Source organism: Calonectris borealis, chromosome Z, assembly GCF_964195595.1.
Source record: "Calonectris borealis chromosome Z, bCalBor7.hap1.2, whole genome shotgun sequence".
Classification (NCBI taxonomy): Eukaryota; Metazoa; Chordata; class Aves; order Procellariiformes; family Procellariidae; genus Calonectris; species Calonectris borealis.
The window spans coordinates 82,901,782-82,921,316 of NC_134352.1; the positions used below are offsets into that span (position 1 = coordinate 82,901,782).

General features: G+C 45.0%; 1 protein-coding gene across 1 annotated transcript in view; it reads right to left on the minus strand.

Annotated features, from left to right (window-relative positions):
* Positions 1–392: 392 nt before the first annotated feature.
* Positions 393–19,535, minus strand: part of LOC142075431 (lipoxygenase homology domain-containing protein 1-like) — a 77,477-nt gene continuing 58,334 nt past the window's right edge. The window contains exons 21-25 of the mRNA XM_075136746.1: positions 17,993–18,178; positions 6,194–6,364; positions 4,945–5,083; positions 3,407–3,568; positions 393–873 (exon numbers count right to left, since the gene is read on the minus strand). Coding sequence (XP_074992847.1) covers positions 393–873; positions 3,407–3,568; positions 4,945–5,083; positions 6,194–6,364; positions 17,993–18,178 — 1,139 coding nt within the window. The remainder of the gene's footprint in view (positions 874–3,406; positions 3,569–4,944; positions 5,084–6,193; positions 6,365–17,992; positions 18,179–19,535) is intronic.

Here is a 19,535-nt window from a genome sequence, read left to right on the forward strand (position 1 = left end):
GGGCAGAGCACTGAAAGCAGAAGATGGCATCTGAGCTGTTAAAGGATAGTTTATGGCTCTGCTAGTTGTGACTTTTAATCATAAATAAGCGAGAAATGTATTCATTTCATTCACAATTTTATACGCGCTTTAAAAAAAGCAGTATTACTTTTACAAAATGTTAACCCAGCAAGTACCTCTTGCTACTAAAAATCTTTCAATATAAAAGGCAACGTTTTAAAAAGTAAAATGCAATATAAAACGATTTAATAAGAAAAATGCGCATGCAGAAGGGACATGGTGTAGTGGGCATGGTGGTGTTGGGTTGACGGTTGGACTCGATGATCTTAGAGGTCTTTTCCAACCTTAATGATTCTATGATTCTATAAAACCCTCCTGCAGCCCTGCCCTCCTCAGTACCTAGGAAAAAGCTCCCTCCAGATTAACCCATCGCCCCGGTTTTCATCCAGCCACTTCCCGCAGGGAAATATGGTGGTCACGCCGGTCGCCGAGTTGGTGATCTCCACCCGTTCCACCAGCCAGCCCGGGGCCAGACCGCTGTTGTCGTGCTCAATCCGGACTTTTTTTAGCTCCCCCATGTCCAGGGTTTCCAGGTAAAACCTGTTGGTTTTCCCCCGCTCAAAGAGATTCCGGAACTTTTGCTTCAGCGCTCGCTTTCCCGAGTCCCCGTTCAACCCGAAGATGGTGATGAACACGTTGGCATCGGTCCCCGCGCCCTTTTCAAAGCCTGTGACCACGATGGTCTCGTATTTGACTGGCACCAAGCTCCGGGCTTTGCTGGCGAAGCTCTCGGTGACCTTGGCACACTCAAAGACTTTGTAGTCCCGTCTCTTGTAACGCAGAGGGATTTTCACATTGCACCTGAAAAAGTATCTGCCGAAGGAAAATTAGCAGCATGTATCGTATGGATCTGCCCATTTATTGGGCAAATGTTATGGACTGGGCATGCTACTAAATTACCCAATATTAATGCTGTTTCAGTACTTTTCCATATATGTGCTAGCCCTAGAGTTTCTCTCTAGAAAGACGGCCGTGATTGAACATTGCAACTGCAACTGGAAAACCCAACATCTCCCTAGACAGCCACAGACACCCTGAACATGGGAGGGCTGGTGTGGGAACTTGTCACCTCTTTTGCCTGCGCAATGGCATGTCCATTTACAGACCCACCGAGGCAGGACGAGCAATCAGCCCCAGCGCTGCTGAGTATAACTGGTCTGAGAGCAGGGAGGTCTGCAATTATCCCCACTGATGGTACGGGTAAGGTTGGGCTAGGAACTAGGAAAAAGGGAATGGGAAAGATGGGGGGAGGAGGAGGTTTAAATCCGCCCCCCCCTTTCCTCATCTAGATCATCCAGCTCATCCTTAACAAGCAAAAAAAAAAAAAAAAGCATCGAGCAGAGAAATGATGGGTACCAGATGCCGAAAGCCCTTGGCTCTGCAGTGCTGCCTCTGGTGATGTGCAGGGAGCACATATAGCACATCCATAAATTACCGCATACCTGGCACCCGGCCAGAGGCTGGAGCACTCTGCTTTTAATGATGTATTTCATTTCCAATGATGCAGATCATTTCCAAATGAGTTTTTTTTCCCCCTTCTCTGCCTTCACCAAACTGCAGCAGGTTCTCTTGGAGGGAGCGTAGCTGGATTGCAGTGCGTACGCGTAAAATAAACACCTGGAGGAAGGGTTACTGCGATTCCGGCCAGTACGGTGCTTCTTAAGCACTTCCAACACTTTCGACATTTTCTGCAGCCAAAGTAAAGCACTCCTTTCTCTGGAAAGAAGCTTTGTAAATGAGAAATTCTGGTGGGAGCAAAATTTTAGGCTCAGGGACAGAAAAACTGCATGAGAGTGGGGTGGAGGGGTTGCCTGATGCTGCAGTTTTATTTCCTGGGATACGTAATATCTCATGGTGTGGAATTATAACTCCACGAGGGGCAAGAAGAAAAAAGATGACCTTTCCAGCCCTTGGATTTGCAAGAAAAAGCTTCTAAATACAGCCCTTTCACATACTAAGATCTACTACTAAAAAGCAAAAATCCCAGTATAATTCAAAACACTGCAGCAATCTCATAACTCTTTTAATTTGGTCTTTGGCTTGACTGGGTGGGGTTTTTTGGATGTTTGGGATCGGGAATACCTGAAGCAAAAGCTTGCTTTCACGGTGCAATCTGCTGCAGTTGATCGTTTGCAGATCAAACACCCCTGTGAAGTGCTGCGTCTGCAGAGCTGGAGCCCTGCTTCAGTGCAACGACAGGCTGCAGGCTTTACTGGTATCTCCTGGCTGCTCTTTTTAATTTAAAACAACTTTTAAAAACCTGGGGCTTTATGAGAAGATCTTTGGCTCGCTCAAAATGTACTGTTTGAGCAGTTTCAACATGCTCCCAATGAGTTTAGTGCATGGATTTGATTGCACAGCTGGACTCTAAGGGTCCCAGGTTTTTCCCCACCAGGAGAAAAGAACATGTTTTAGTATGTAATTGACTGAGTTTTCATTCAGCAAATATCATTGTGGCTCTTCTACTGGCTGATTAATTTGCTAGGAGAGACTCTTAGCTTCTCTAAAAAAAAAACACTTCAAGGATTTCTTCTTAAACACTCAATTGTCTCAGTTGGAACAAACTCCTTATAGTTAAATTCTTTAGCAGCAATGGAAATATGGAGGAGAAAAGAAATCCACAATTAACATTGTGGATATTTTCTCTGAAGAGCAGTTTGTTCTGCAAATGGACAATCTTCTTGGGTTCCTGCATAGTCCCTGTGCTATCTGCTCCCTGAGTCGTGAACATCACCCCTTTGGCCTCAGACCAAAGCATGTAGGACCTGACATGCTCAGGGCTCTTCAGACATGTTCATTTTTTGGCCATGGCAAAATTTCAGTCATATTCAAATCAGAGTAGCTGTGCTGCGTGACTGCAACCTCTCCAGTGGGCCTTTTGGACCATACCAGAAGGATCTGTCATCCAAACTGGTCTGAATCAGAGGCTCAGGTTTTGTCTTACTCTCAACTTTTTTCTAGGAGATCTTTTTACAAGACCTAAAGGCCGGACTGTGCAGAGCATCCTACAAACCCCTTAAATTTCAGTCAGTCTGAGTATTTTCCACAAGCTGAGACATTAATTTGTCATAGCTGCGAGATTCACCCAAGCCAACTTGTTTGTAAACTTATCTGCACATGCAAAAACCTTCTCTAACAACTCAGAAATTGCACAGGCAAGTCAGGCAGGGACATTCTGTACCCGACACACCAAACAGCTTGTCCTTAGCTTTCAGAAAGGGATTAAGATTTGGGAAGACTTTCCGCTATTGCTTAAGTCTGAAATGTTTCAGGAGGACACATGCAGAGCTGCTCAGCTTCCCCATGCCCTCCTCCCTCAGCTCCTTGCAGATGAGAAGGCACTTACTTGTTGCAAAGCTCCATCTCCGTTATGATAATCTCTTGGACATGCCAGAAGACATCAGCTTTTGCAGATGACTTCTTCCCATCTTTTGGGCAGTGACCAACACAGATGGCTGCGATATCCCCAACGTTCTTTGAAGAAAACTGAAATGTGTCTGTTGCTCCCCTACAAGAAACGGGGAACAGTTTCAGTTAGTACCTTGAAGGATGGCAGTGACTTGTCTCATATGGACATTAAGTAATTTGCACATGGCTACGGAAGATAAGCATTCATTTAAAGACATTTCATTTAACCTACAATCATTCAAGACAAAGTATAATTTCCACATTTAAATTTAGTATTTTCTCTGATCAGGGGTGACACTGTAAATTGTTGCTACTAGGACTTTCCAGGATAAACTTGAGCTGTTCCACATACAAAATCAATTTGCCTCATTACAGATAAAGCTAAAGAATGACTAATTTCCCCTCCGGCACTTATTCATTCATTCTTGACAGATAGTGTATCTGTTACACATCTATCCACCATAGCTGTTTTAAATTTGCTAGTTCAGCCACCCTTCCTGAAGCTCAGCTTGAAAACAGTTTAGAGAAACAACAGGTCTCTGTCAAACCCTTGGCTGGCTCCCTGTCATGTTCTCTGCATATCTGTTAGGTTTATCTCCTTGGACTGGTCCTTATTCCAACCTGCCTCCAAGGATGGACTGTGACTAATGCTTTGGAGAGCGGTGTCTTTAACTCCACTGTAGACACCATCAGCTGAAGGTCAGGAGAAAGCTCCTCCCGATCTTTCATGTTTCACATGAAATCTCAACCATTCATGCTAACGTCTACGTCATCTGTAATTTCACCTTCCTTTACAGAGCCGCAAGAAAAACCTTTCCTCCCTGCAAAGCAACCGAGCATCAGCAGAGTTGGTGGCTTTGAAGAGGTTCCAGTCTCCTAAGGGCGTGCTGTGTCCTTAAACAAAGCAGAAAACCCATCTCACATCTGGAGCACTTTGGTCCTACATGGGAAAAGGAATCTGCTCCGCGTTACATAGATGTGCCTCCAGCTCGTCTGCTCACGAGGCTGATTTTCGTCTTTCCTCATGCGACAGTGATCTTTCAGCCTTACCCCCCAGATTCGTCTGGAAAGTCAAATCTGAGCAGCTCTGACATTTAGCCTCCAACTATTTTTACTTTCTCTCTGATTCCCACTGCCAGTGAGATGCTGTAAAAGGAACTAAAAACACCTCCAGCTTCCTTCTGCTCTTCCCAGCTCAAAAATACACAGCCTCCCCGGGGGCTGTCCAGAAGCCCATTTGTATGTACTAATACAAAAGGACACACACGTGCACATGCACCATCTACATTTCCTTTTACCAAACGCCTTTTTCTTATCATTTTTAAATGATAAGAAGCCATTAGACTTTTTGGAAAGGGGATGAGGAACAGCATGGCACAAACGCAACTCTGTAGACCATCCTGGAGAAGAGGTGGCATTTGTGGAAGACACACAGCTAGTGGGGAGTTCCTCTAGCCCATCATCCAGTCCCACTACCTTTCAAATTTCCTTTTCTTGGAGGAGTTTTCCATAAGGAATTCTTTCGAGCGGCCCAGCTTTCCTTCTAAGATGATCCAGATGTTTTCCTTTGTTTCTGCATCCTCTCTGTCGCTTGTTACTGTGACAATCTCATAGGCTTTAAAGCATAATTAACACATGCGTTAAAAAGAAAAAGAAGAGCAGATGGCCAGAAAGATCTCTTCATTTGGCTGTCACGTTGCTTAAAAACTCTCTTCCTAATATTTATCACAGCACACAAGAAAGCATTTGCAAAATAATGATGGAACCACACTGAAATCTGTGGGACTTTTGACTTCTACGTGCTTTGGATTTCATGCAGGGATAGAGTACCTGAAAAATATGAGTACTGCTCAATCAGCTAGCAAGAGTAGACGAAGCTGCTCTTGAACAAGCTGTGTCCAGCTCCCTGCTGTGCTAAGCACTCCCTTTTTAACACAGCCCAAATCCTACAGTTTTTGTGCCACCTTTCCTAACAGAGACAGTGAGGGTATCCAGGTACCCAACAGGATGTGCTCGGATGCTGTGGTGGTATGAAAGTACCCAAAATGGCAATCACAAGACTGATTTTTTTGCAGGGGCAGAGTGAAATCACACTGAAGTAATGTGATTATTGACTCTCCAGGACTCTCCTGAAGAAGAGCACTGCGGTGCAGGAGTTCTTGAGATGCACTTTGCGTATCATCAGTGCAGTTAAATAACTCTTGCTCGCTCACTCGCTCACCACATTAGACACCAGTATAATTACTTCGGACCCAGAGGAATTACCCAGAGCAGACCCAGGGCTATGGGGCGTTAAGCTCAGCTGTCATGTTCAGCCGGGATACTTGAGCTAGTAGCCCAGAAGATGTTAAGGAGGAAGCTGGAGCAATGTTACTTACAAAGCTTTAAGGATTGGACTTATTTTCACCCCAAAGCCTCAAGCACATTACTGCTAATGAGACCATAACCATGTGTCCTTATGGCTTACTGCTGGATTGAACCGCTGCAGATGGGCAGTTTCAACCCAGAATGAGATCTTTTTCTTCCTCATAAATCCTGATTTGTTTCTTTCTTCTCACAGCATTTCACTTTTGAACTAAAGAGTACCTTAAGTAATTCAACCTTTAAAGCCTGCAAATACAAATGCCTGTTGCATGGGAACCCTCAGTGGAGCAGCTTGCAGGAGATGTGGTCCTATGGCCTCTGAGGTCCCTCAGCAAATGCCACAGGTCAACTCTAAACTTACCAGTCCGTTCCTTCAGTTCCAGGATGTCATTATTGGCACAAGCCAGTTCCCTTATGAGCTGCCCATCGTCTTCACCTTTAGCCAGCCAGCGATCACACTGGAAGCGAAACGTCTTGTCCATGGCAGAGTCCTTCACGTCAATATATTCCAAGTGCCAACCTGGTGCGATTCCTAGTAAAACAACAAAATAAAAAAGATTTGGATATTTTCACATAGCTTGGGTAAGGAGGTGAGATACCTCGCCTTGGGAACACTCTGCAGGTACTAGAAATTATCTATATTTGCTTTAAATAATGTCAGCAGTGAACGTGATGTTGTTCTGATACCAAAAACAATGATGACCTGCTCAAGACCATAATCTGATCCCCCTTCTAGAGTCAGGCCATGCTTTTAAGGGAGTCACTGGCTTTTGATCAAATTTAAGGGTGTTGGAGCATGGTCCTGGATAAGCTAGATTTCAAGCTCTCTGGGCAAGGGGCCATCTCTTGTCCTTGCCCAGCACTTTGGACGAGACAGGGCTTCTGCAATACCAGTAGCAGCAGCAGTGAAGAGGGAGGGCCGGGGCCGGCGTGCCCCCTGTCAACACACCAACACAGGAACCGTCCCAGGAAGAAGCACGACTGTGGCTTAGGGACAACAAACCCTTACAAAGCCCCAGGGAAACCAGGGCCCTGCGGAACTGTTTGCCAGAGCCAGAACCATGAAACCTCTTGGAAATCAGAGGGTTTGGGGGCAAAAGTTAATGGAGCAGCTTCTGTCACAGAAACCTCTGCTGATTTTTCCTTCCATTTTAAAGGAAACTTGAAGCCTGAAAGCCAAAAGAAAGATACGAGTTCCTGTTCCACCCAACCCTCATCCTTCCACCACGCATGTCCGTCGTTATTAAAAAAGACATAGCAGTGTGTGGATGGTTTGTGGGGATCCCTTCACATTTTGGGAGTGTTAGTTGGCCACAAGCTGTAGGGTTTAGTGTCTTTCTCTATGGTCCCCACACCTTTCATGTTTGGATTTGAAGGTTGGAAGGTAGATTACAACTTGCTCCTTTGACCCTGCCAGCTAGCACATGCAAGGAAATTACCCATGTTCTCCTGATCTTGCCAAGCAACCAGGGAGAATTCACTAATGCTGTGACTGGATATGAACATAGGACAGACTAAAGTGATGGATGCTCCGCCAGGGACCACCAAATCACCTAACTTTTGCCTTGGGGTCTTCAGAGAAGTCATAGCTCCCTTTTAGTCTTCTACTTCCTTTTTTTTTCAGTGGAAAAAAAACTTGAAAATGAGTAAAAGGGCATTTGGGAACATTTTCCTGATTTCTTTGTTGAAATAGAAGAAGTCCTTGTTGAGCTTGAGGGAACGGGAGATTCTGACAGTTCTACTTACAAGTCCTGTTATTAGTTAGACAAAGAAAGGTTAAGTTCATGATGAGAGATCTCTGCTGACTTATTATTTACATCCCAGAGACATTAAACAGCTCTTGCTCTTCCAAGAACTCACTGCCATGTGCCTACTTCCTTAGTTTGCAAATATTAATCTTCTTTAGCCCTGAAAAGAAAATGATGGCACCTTTTTGAGTTATGTCAAGAAGTCACCCTGCTCCTGTGGACTGTGATCGCTCCACACCATGTGTTGGCTCTACCAGCCTCACAGCCATTCCTGTTTTGTACTTTGTCTTCATGAACCTTCTTCAAGCTAGGAAATCACCCGCTACAAAGCACAGATCTCAACCAAAGACACCATTTGCTCCTTAAATTTAGGGGGCACAGAACTGCAGAATCATTGTGGCTGGAAGGGAGCTCTGGAGAACGTTTAGTCCAACCTCCTGCTTAGAGCAAGGGCAGCTAAAGCAGGTTGCTCAGGACTTGTCCGATTGGGTTTTGTATATCTCCAAGGATGGAGACTCCACAAAGTCTGTGGGCAACCTGTGCCAGTGTTTGATTACCTGCACAGAGAAAAAAGCTTTTTTCTTATGTTTAAATTGGAATTTCCTGTATTTTAATTTGTGCCCATTGCCTCTTGTCCTGTCACTGGGCGCTGCTGAGAAGAATCTGGCTCCATCTTCTTTACTCCCCCATCAGATATTTGTACACATTGATAAAATCCTCCAGAGCCTCATCTTCTCCAGGCTGAACAGTCCCAGCTCTCTCAGCCTCTCCTCATACAACAGACGCTCCAATTCCTCAATCATCTTTGTGGCCCTTCACTGGACTCTCTCCAGTATGTCCACATCTCTCGTGCACTGGGAGGACAGTTGCATGTGCCAGCCACAGGACCTGTGCAAATACCACGGGTGCAGCACCCAGGCAGGGGGGTTGGATGCAGCACCCAGGCAGGGGGGTTGGATGCAGCACCCAAACACGCATGACCTCCTCCAGGCTCCAGCAGCAGAACAAGGGTATGAAGGGGGTTTGGGGGTGTGCTGCGATACCCTCACCAGTTTACTGCCTCCTGGGCAGATCTTATCAAGTTCCCCAGGGCTCCCGTCGTGCTCTAACTGGAGCAACTTGCTCTTTGGGGCTGTTTGGAAATTTATTCTAAACATGTTGGCAGTGTCAGCCGTTAATCTTTTTGGCAGGCTCATTTCCATTTAAGTTCAAATGAACGTCTCTGCAGCATATTCAGGAGGCTGCTCTGCTTCCATCAAAACTTTAGTTAAAACAGTACAGGATGAAAGAAAGAAAACATCCTATCCTTCTCCAGCGAGAGGGATCAATGACTGCAGACCGGGATAGAATAAATTGGTGGTCTTAGTCCTGTTGCCAGCAGTGAACATGATTGGGACAGGATCAGTGCTAAGCAGCGGTACCAGGAGAGAGACTGAATGAGATGCACATACCCTCCTCCCTCTTCTCCAGCCTGGTCCCAGCAGCCCCTCACCAAGAGAGCTGCAACAAAAACCTGCTCTTTTATCACAGGGAGAGAGGGGCCAGACCTGACTTTCCAGCACGTATTGGAGTTGAGGGCAAAGGAAGCACAAAGTGCAGCTTTTCCTGGTGTTCCCTGTGAAAAATGCATTTATCAGCTCTGGGCTATTTAAAGAGCAAGCTCTGGGCTCTCTCAGGGGATCGACACTGAAAAGCAAATACCAACAGGGTGTCCCTTACAGCACGAGGGTACCTCGAATCAAGGATCTGGCTGGTCACTTAGAAAAATTGTGCTATGGCCTCAAAGCCTCCTCCTGTCTGCTTTAAGGAAAAAATATTTCTTTTCCCTCTCACTAGAATTGGTCTTTCCTTTTTTCTGTTTTCCTTCCCGATGGTTAGCAACTTAAATTAGATTAGGAGACCTGGAAGCTGTAGAAGTATTCTACATTGCTTTTCATTTCTCAAGAGAAATAATTCACCCCAGGTGAATGCTGTACTGGCTATGTCCAGAGCAGCACAACTTCCCACCTTGTCCATGTCCCCTGGTGCAAGGAGTGGTGTCACATCAAGGGTTTCACTGCCACAGCATTAAACCCCATTTAAAAGCTGATAGGGCAATGGAAGGATTGATTCGGGGTTGAAGAAATTATTCTGTTTTAGCCAGAAAAAGAATTGGTTTTCTCTTGTTTCAGACTGGGAAACATTTAATTTCTTTTTGCATTGATATAGAAAAAACCCCACGAAGTCCAGTTATGCAGAGTCTAAATGTGGGACTTTCCCTCTGCTGAGCTGGGTCTGCATGCCAGGGGGCACATCAGTGGAAGGAGAAGAAACCATGTTTGCAGAACCACGTTTCGGGTCATGAAATCCTGATTTCAGGATATTGTCCTGTTTCCACCTTCTATTTCTGTGCAGCTTTTGCAGAGCAATGAGCTCAGGAAAGGGAACTACATCCCATATGGGTGTAATCCTGGAGGCATCAAATCCTCAGCATAAGCTGGTTTATGGAGTGGGCATCAGTGAGGGAGTGAGGAAGAGGAGCCAGAAAAGTGTTGTGGACGTAGCAGGGTGGAAGGACTTTCCTAGATCCTGGCCACTGCTCACACAGCCTGGCCATGCAGGAGAAACTGGAGGATCTCTGCAGCGATGGCTGATCAGCCTTTTCCCTGGGTGCCAGGATACCATTGGATGGTGGATCTTGACCCACCACGAAAGCCACAGCTGCTCCATCACTCAACCTTCAGTGTTTGCAGAAGAGCCAGAGCAGATCTGTTTGTATCCCTTTGGCAACTCGACCAACAGTACCAGGAGAACACGGGCTCAACTGCACGAATGCCTTGGAGAGCATCGTGGGCTTTTCTGTAGTGACCCCAGTACAAACCAGCACCACTACGTTTGTCTCCATTACTGCTTTGGGGCAGAAGGGAAGAAATAGCACATAGTTCCTGCTTGGTTATGCAGGTCTCGGTCTTTAAAATGGTTTGGCCACCACTGTGCCTTTGTAGAAGATCCCTTATCACCATAACAAGTATTCAACGTTTGTAACAAAAGGTACTTCAATCCAGGTCTGTTTTGCTGCCGTTGAAATCCCCAGCAGCAAACCTGCCCTAACAAAACCCGTGGCTGTGCCATGTAGGCTCTTTAATGGTCTGCAGCTGGAAGTGACATTTTCAATAGCATGCAAAACATTTCAAATGTAATTAGAGGAGGAGAAGAGCTTTGGGGAAAACAGAATCACTTTGCTTGCTTGAATCTGGCAGTTGTATAATTTATTGTCATGTAGGAAAATGTATTCTCTTCCCCAAGTGTCCTTATCCAAAAGAGCAGTTTTTTGTCCCATTCATCCTCCTTTCCAAAAGGGCTCAAGCTGACAACCGGGTGATGCTGGGCAAGGACCCTCTGCGTACATCTGCAAGGTCTTCACAGGACCATTTTGCCTTTTTCCCAGGCGATGCTAAAAGTCTGTGCTTTCCTGACGTTGGACAGACAGGTTGGATTGTAAGCTCCTCGTCATACATTTCTGCAGTGATTAGCGCAATCGAGTCGGACTTTAGAAGTAGTAGATGTAACACAGATAATGAAGTTAGCACTTCATTTAACTAAAGCCCCAACTTTCAGCACCAGAAGTTTCCTTAGCTCTTGGGAACAGCCACCACTTGCCCCAGCCGATATTCACCCCTAAAATATTAAGCTGTTCTGACACATGCAGAAACATGGGAGGATGGGAGAAAAAGAGTGAGAATGAATCGAGTCTGGTGGGTTCACCACTCACCAGGCACCTGGGCCCTGACCTTGCTTTAGTGAATATTCACTATTCATAGAATCATAGAGTCATAGAATCATAGAATCATAGAATCATCAAGGTTGGAAAAGACCTCTAAGATCATCGAGTCCAACCATCAACCCAATACCACCATGCCCACTACACCATGTCCCTTGCAAAGTGAGAGCTGGTGGGATCAAACCTGTGCTGGCAGAACCAGACCCAGGCTTGGATGAGCACATGTCCATCGAAGTTAAACTATCTCCACTCTTTGCAGCCATATTAATTGATTTTTCTCTCTATCCCTTGTCTATCTGTAGCAGATCTTCTTTGGTTTGGTTTTGAAAGCAGTTGATGCCTAATCAAGGATAATAGTTGTCATTACTGGTGCTTATGTTCCCATAGGAGTAAAGGAAAAATCCTGCTCGGGACATTGGCTGCTTAGGGACCAGTGAAGAATTGCTGCTGCCCAACCATCCACAACCATCAACCAGCGCTGCTCAGCTCCCTAATTGCATTTTTTTTTTCTTTTCACACGTTCTAGAACATAAAGTAATGACCATTGCAAAGAGAGTTCATCAGCCTTGTGTCCTCTGACATTATCCCCTGCCTGGTTAGATGACCATCCATCCCTAAACCCCGCCACATGAGACATCACCCAGAAAGTGGTAGGAGTTTTGATAGCTGCGTCAGATCGCTAGAAATGCAGCGTTAATTGTGAGGTGTTAAAATCATAGCATCTAGCTTTGCACCAGTACATCTCAAAACACTTTAAGAAGGTGAATAATTTTTATCCCTAATTTACATAATTGAAAATGAGGTACAGGGATGTGATTTACGCAAGGTCATTCAGCAAGCCAGTGGCAGAATAAAAATAGATCTATTTTGTATATCTCTCCTTTAGGATCGTATTAGTTCACACCACAACATTTCTCATCAGAGCAGACAGGTAATGTAAAACCTCTCACAACCTTCGACAAAGCAAAAGCTTAACACTTGGGACAGTTTTAGAAAATAGGTCCCCTGCCCCCCCCCTCCTCTGTTGTCTATGCAACTTGTTCAGTCCAGGATTTGACTCAGGTCAAAACCACCCCTAAATTACTCTCCGACAACCGCCCCTCACATCTTACAGATAAACTACTCCTGTGCAAAAACACTTAACAGCTCAGAGTGAAGATATAACAGTTTCTCAGATGATATTCTTGCGATTGAAGCATATTTTGTGTTTTATTGAGGCATACTTGATGCAAAAGCATTTAACAAGGGTGCAGGATAATTTGTCCCCAAGAGGAGAAAAGGAGGCATGTAGAAAAGAGAAGCTTTTACAAAATTGATAATTCTACAGCTATACCTGGCCTTTTGGGCTCTTTTCACTCTGTCGTGAAGGGTTCTGCAGTTACAGAAGATTGGGAAGAAATGATGAATGACTGCGCAAGGTCAACACTGAAGTCTTCGCCTTTTCTCCGAGTCTGCTGTTTTATTTGCTTACATCTTTTTTTTTCTACTTTATGTCAACTCTGGACTGTGAGATCTTTGCAGTGTCTTTTATTTGCGCTATAATGCCTGTAGCACATCTTTGTGATAGGACTGTTGAGCGTAAGGAAAAAACCTACCATTGAAGAGAGAGAAAGGTGCATGGCATGTGAGGAGGGCTCTGTAGGTCGGTGCTGGGGTCTCCCAAGGGGCTGAAGCCAGATTTGGGCAATCTGAAGGACTAAGCAGCCACGGCACGGCTGCTGGTGTGCTACACAGGTCTGCAGCTTGCACGTCCATTTGTGCCTTGTCCGAGGTGTTGACTTCAATCCATCCAGAAAGACGCAGGAGTTGACGTTGTCTTCCTCTACACTGAGCCATCAACAAAACAGGGGGGATGGTGGACTCTCCTCTCCTTGGGCAGTTTTACACATCTATTTCTCTTCCTCTCAGTTTTTATTTAAAGCAGAAACTATTCAACAAATCTGCCCCATGGATCAACACAGTTTATGAGGCAACAGTCAAGCGCTGAGAAGGCTTAGAAAAGCCCTTCTCAAGTCTGATAGCTGAGCAAATCCTTACAAAGGGCTAAAAAGGCAGATCTTTAGGTTTCGTTTAATAATTTATGGCCTACAAGTGCCTGGAAGGCTTGGAATCATGTCCGTGAATTGCAGAAACATATCTCTGGAAAAGCCGTGTGCTGCAAGTTCAAGGCCTGGGCAATTTAAGACCTGATCCAAGATACTGCTCCTTAAAAAGGTAGTTCCTTCAGAGAAAGAAAAGGAAAAACAAGGGTATACTAATGTTTTTGACTTCGGTCTAGATCAAGAAAGGGGAATAAGATACTTTCTCCATTAGAGGAGCCACCCAAAAGGAGTCACTGGGGCAGTTAGGCTGTTTAAAACTCAATTAGACAATGTCATAGCAGTTGGTATAATTGAGAGAATTGCCCTGTTGAGGCAAAGAAGAAGTTGGGCTGCTTAACCTTGTTATTTACTTCTGTCTTTGCTCCTATAATAACACAGAGAAGTCTGGTTTATCCATAATTAGACTCTTCCTGGCTCCCCTTGGCTGATGGCAACTGAGATAATCAAGAATTAGAAATTAATGTCTTTAGAAAGACTGCTTATCATCTGGGTTCCAATCTACTCAGGCAGATGAGGGAGCTAAATCCAGATTTCCCATATCTCCTTCTTGCAAGCAGAAAAAGGCGACCAAAAAAAAAGGGAAAAAGAAGGATTTTTCTAGGTAAATAATTCCATTACTGAGATACTGAGAAACTTTAAGCCATCCTTCCAGAATGGTGATTTAGTCCTTAAACCAGAGAAAAAATTGAGGCCTATATTTAGAAAGCCAGCATTTCTACAGACCTTCAGATACTGATCTTGCATAAATGTAGAAGTAAATGAACTGAGATATGAGAAAATACATAGTGCCTATCTGAGATCAGGAGATGGGGAGTCTGGAAACTATTAAATTTGCTCAGGGAGTCTAAATATATTAGGTCGAACATCAGTATCTCGAAGTAAACAGGGGCAAGATAAAAAGACGTGGAGCAAAATTTAAAACTAAATTTCATTCACAGCAGTTAATTGTTACCAGATTTTCGCAGGTGAGCTCTAAACATCTAAAAAATCAGGAACAAGTTCCTTGAAATTGCAGTTGCGAAGTCTCTAAACTGCCTGTTTTCAAATGAGCGCCGACTTCCTCCCTAATCAATTTTACTGAAGTCAGAGGAATTAGATGGGGGCTTCATTCCTCCTTCCTATCTCATACAGAGATGCCTCTCAGCAGTTTTTGTGGGGAAAACGGCGTTTAAAAGCATTAAAGTGGGACCATAAAACTGACATGTTTTTCCAGAGGAGGCAAACGCAGTGTTTGCAATTTAAAGACCTTCTGACAGTCCTTGCCGTTGCAATTACTGTCTCTTCAACTCTGAACACCCCACTGCAGTCAAATTTCCGTGAAAGGATAAACAAAAGTGGGATGTGAACTGGGAGCAAAGCCACTGCAGCAAAACTTCACCGATGGGGAGGGATGCTGAGCTGGGCTTCGTGGCAAAGTAGCCACCTTGGACAAGCCATTTAAATGTATTTTATCCTAAAATGGGGGCAGGTTGGTTGACTTCTTGCTGGGACCAGGTGATGTCTGAAAGAAAAAGAAGCCTTGTGACGGTTAGTCGTTTCCTTGACTAGCCCATAGGTGCTAAAGGCACCTAATGGGAGTCAAAACAGGCTGATGTTGTCATTGAGGCTGATTATTAAGAAAATTAGGAAACGAACATCAACCATATTCCAAGTATTCAGCATGTGAGGAGCAATGGGGTAGGCCAGTGTGAGGCTGAGTCTTCCACAGACCATTGGCAAAGAATCGTTTAGTCCAAAGAAAGAAAAAAAGAAACCTCCTAAGGAAAGAATGATCAACATCTGATGCCTCAAAGTAATGGTAAATACAAGCACATTTTTATTTAATACCCAAAGTCCCCCAAGCATCTGACAAAAAACATACGTGACCCTTGACCCCTGACCCCACTACTCCTTTCCAAAAAATAGAGCCAGGAATTTCTAACCAGTGGCACAGCCAATTTATATAAATTATATAGAGAGAGCGGGAATATATGCAAAGGATAGCTACAGCCTGGGACCCCAGCAGTAATAAATACTCTACCCACCCAAAAAACTGTCATGCTGCATTGTGTGAAGTTTTAGATAGGATATGCCTTTCACATGACTAATGCAAGAACAATGAAGACAACATATGTTATGATTTAAACTACAGTTGTCCTTCTTTGTGGGGGGAAAAACAAGTACATTTTTGCTGAACAAAACCTGAGCATGTTGTTTGTCCAAGGTTTAACCCTGCAGTCAGCTAGTCTGGTAAAAGCCCTGTTAACTATTATTTATACATGGAAACCAGTGATATGAGAGAAATAAGGAAAGAGAATATGAGGTTGCAATGTGTATTTATATTCATAAATACGAAGTATTTTTTTAGGTTCTGGACACATGGTTTACTATTTTAGCTGACTTGTGGTGGCTATCTGGGTACATGTTCTTAGCCCACAGCAAATTTCAACTAATTAAGCCTATTTACTGCTTAGCCTAAGGCTAAACTCTCTTACTTCCCTTTGCCACTAACCAAGAGCGTGCAGATAGCAATTACCATAGCTCAGCTGCATTGTGGTAATGCCCCAACCTGTATCAACAACATCAGCAGTGGCAGGGAGAAGGTGAATCGTGATCACTTGTGCGAGAAGGAAAAGGCAGCAAAACTGTCTAGATTCACAGGATTCGCTTGTCACGCAGCAGAGAGCAGACCCGTGGGTCTCATTGCCACGGGATGCTGTGGGTGCTAAATGTCTCCTGGAGAGGCTGGACAAGCATTTGAATGAGAAAATTCACTGAAAGTTACTTAACGGACAAAAATGCTGTCCAGTTCAGGAGATGCTCTGAGCTATGCATAGTAAGGTGCAGAGGATAGGGGAAGGGTTACACACGCTCGCTCGGTTCCTCCTCTTCCTCAGGCACCCAACGATGCTGTTGTTGGAAACAGCTGCTGGGCTTGACAGACCCTCGGTCTGACCCAGTTCTTATCTTCCTACATCCCAGCCTGTTCGCGTGCCTGAGCCCTAAGGATCAGCTCTGATCTGGTGGGTGTATTTCATTCTGTTAGCACGACCGATCACTGGGGACCCACAATGCCTCTTAAGGAAAATGTTCTCTTTGTAGACGTTTTATCTGGTAATATATTTGGAAATGAACCTGCAAGTCCATATTGATTTCTTGCTGCTCTCCGAAGGACATGCAAACCACCCTTGCAACTGCAGAGATGCCTGTTTGCCAAACTAAAACTCCAGCGGATATTTTGATAGCCCTTTCCGTTTCAGCATCTAAACCGCAGATTCAAGGAATGAGTGTTCTGGCAACTAAAATGAGGTAAAATGTTCTCCCTTACTGCATTCAGCACCAGCTATATAACATGATGTTACAGAGCTTAAACAACTAAATTGTCCTGTGTTGTGGGAGTGATAAATAGGAGCCTGAAGCTTGCAGTGGCTGGGAATAAACAATTATGAAGCCAGATTACATGGATGGTCCTATTTCCCATATTTCACAATAGATTTCTCTTTCTTTTTTTTTTTTTTTTTTGAATAACAATACTGAGGCAAACTTACAGTGGAAGAATCTGATCCAGAAGTAGCATTTTTTGTTAATATTGCATGAGATGCAGCCTTCCCCGACTGCCACAACTTGGAGAAGTCAAGAAGATGATGGCCAGGACAAGCCCATACTGGCGTATAACCCCAGCCCAGCCATAAACCAACTGCCTCAGTACAACAGGGTAATGACTGGGTAGTCCTGCTGCCATTTCTCCCAGGACTTCGATAAAAACTACTGCCCAAACAGCCTTGTGAATACTATGGGTCTATGGGAACCATCAAGCTTCACCTTTGGGCTGCAGCAAGGGCCTGCCATTAGCAAGCAGGTCATTGTTAATGCAAGATCGTTTCTTTTAGATGAAGATGGGATGGGATGAGATGTCATCGCAGCAGCGTGAGTGATGCATTTGTTACAAGATGCTTCTTGGTACCTGAATAACCACGCAAATGACTACGACAGCGCTGCTCTGCTGTTTGTGAAACAGGGTGTCCAGCGGCAGGGAAATGTCAGAATCTCTCTCAGCAGGGCACTGTACACTCACCATCTGATGTAGTGATTTTAATAAAGATAGACACAGATCTTTATTTCTGTCTTCTAAAGCTCACTATGTTACGCCAGGCTGTGTTACCCCGTGTGTCGGTGTCAGGCTGATAGCATTAAATTGCTGGGAAAGTGCCATACTAGCCAGTGAAAAAGGTATTGCATTAATAGGGCTGGTGTGTTGGAAAACAGGCTTTGCTTTGGAGGAGCTGTCATTATCTGGGCTGCAGCGGTGGCTCTAAGCTCTGACTGAAGCTGGGGACCCATTAGAGCAGATACTACACCAGCACGCGGGGAAACGGTCTCCTGCATGAAGGGGGTATGTCTAGACAGGCAAGCTGGGACGCAGGAGCCAGGTAAAATCCTTGAGATTACCTGGCCTGCAGCAGAGCTGGGAACGGTGCCCTCAGCCTGCCCCACGTCCACGGAGGAGGATGTGTTTCCTCGAGTGAAAGCGTTGTCCCGACCTCTCCCACCCCCCAAGTCACTGCCCTGACCTTTGTTGTCGTGCCAGATCCGCACTTTGCAGAGATCTCCCAGGCTCAGCATGTCCGAGAAGTTGAATTCGTCCATCTGGTTCCTCTCAAACTTGTTAGACTTGTTGGACTCCTTCAGAGCCAGGGTCCCGCTGTCTCCGTTCTCCCCAAACAGGATCAAGGACACGTTGGCGTCGGTGCCTGCTCCTGGAAGGAGAGAGCAAGGCACATCACCACGAGCTCGCCTGCCGCGTAGGGCTGACACCCAGCCTCCAACTGCATGGAAACGGAGGCAGCAAAGGCAGGCTGGAAGAGGCTGCAGTGATGATCAGGTTTCTCCGGGCACAGCCAACAAATTTCAGTGAATTTGTGCAGGATCATGCAAGGAGGATGTCCCATGGTAGCTAACAAGCCAGCCCTTCCAGCCCACCCCCAAAATACAGCTGGAACGCTTCACCCTTGCATACAAGGTATGGTGACCATGAGGATAGCAGTACTGAGAAGAAGGAAGAGTATCTGCTCTGGATGGAGCACTGTGCATCGCATTGCCTTGCAAAGGATGTCAGTGTCGTGACTCCCGTTTTTCCCAGGTGGCTTGGGAGGCAAAGTGACTTATCCAGCAACATCCAGCAATCTATGGAAGACCATTAAAGAACATATTTTAACTTTTCTAGCTACAGTCAAAGTATTAGTACACATCGTCCTGGGCTTCCCACTGGGCCACAGTCCCTTTTCCACACCGTGGTCTCCTTCTGCAGTCCCACAACCTCCTCCAAGCCGTCCTGTGGCTCCCAGGACACTTCAGCTGGGGTCTGTCTCGTGCTGCTCTCCCTGTGTTGTACGGCACAGGGATTTGAAGGAAAAGTGCACGTCATCAACCAAACCACTATGGCATCTTGTGGACCACTTTCCCCTCCCATAAGTCTTCTCTCTATATTCCTGTTTCTCAAAATGTTGTCCACGCTGCATTAATGGAAAAAGCCCCAGTTTCTTATACAACAGTTTGCCCCACCAACTCCCACCTTTTCTTATGTATATGTTAGGAAAAGAATAATTTCTAAGATTATTTTTATTACCTGATATTGAACTTCATATGCCCATGATGGCCCATATTTTGCTGCAGAAATTTTCCTGACTTTTGGAGAGTCCAAGGCCAAACCACCACCTGCAGTGATCTTACGAACATTTTAGCTGAAGGTCTTACAACAATTTTACCTGGCACTATTTACAATTTTACCAAAATTATTGCTTTTTATTTTTGATGCCGTAATAAAAAAAGAGATTCATAGAAAGAAATTTGATTCCGCGTGGGCAGACATTCATTGCTGTGTCAGAACCAAAGCCCTTGAATTTTGGAAAATGAAAATGAGATCATCAAACCCAAATCTGTCTTACAAAGAAACTCAGCATCTGCTGCCCTCGGTTAGATAGCCCAGCTTTGAAAACTTTAACCGCCTGCCAACCCATTTCTTACACAAGAGGATCATAAATCCACTTTGGACCACACGGACAGTATTTCCCACAGCTCCATTCACAACACAATGCAGAGACAAAGTCGGGGGGA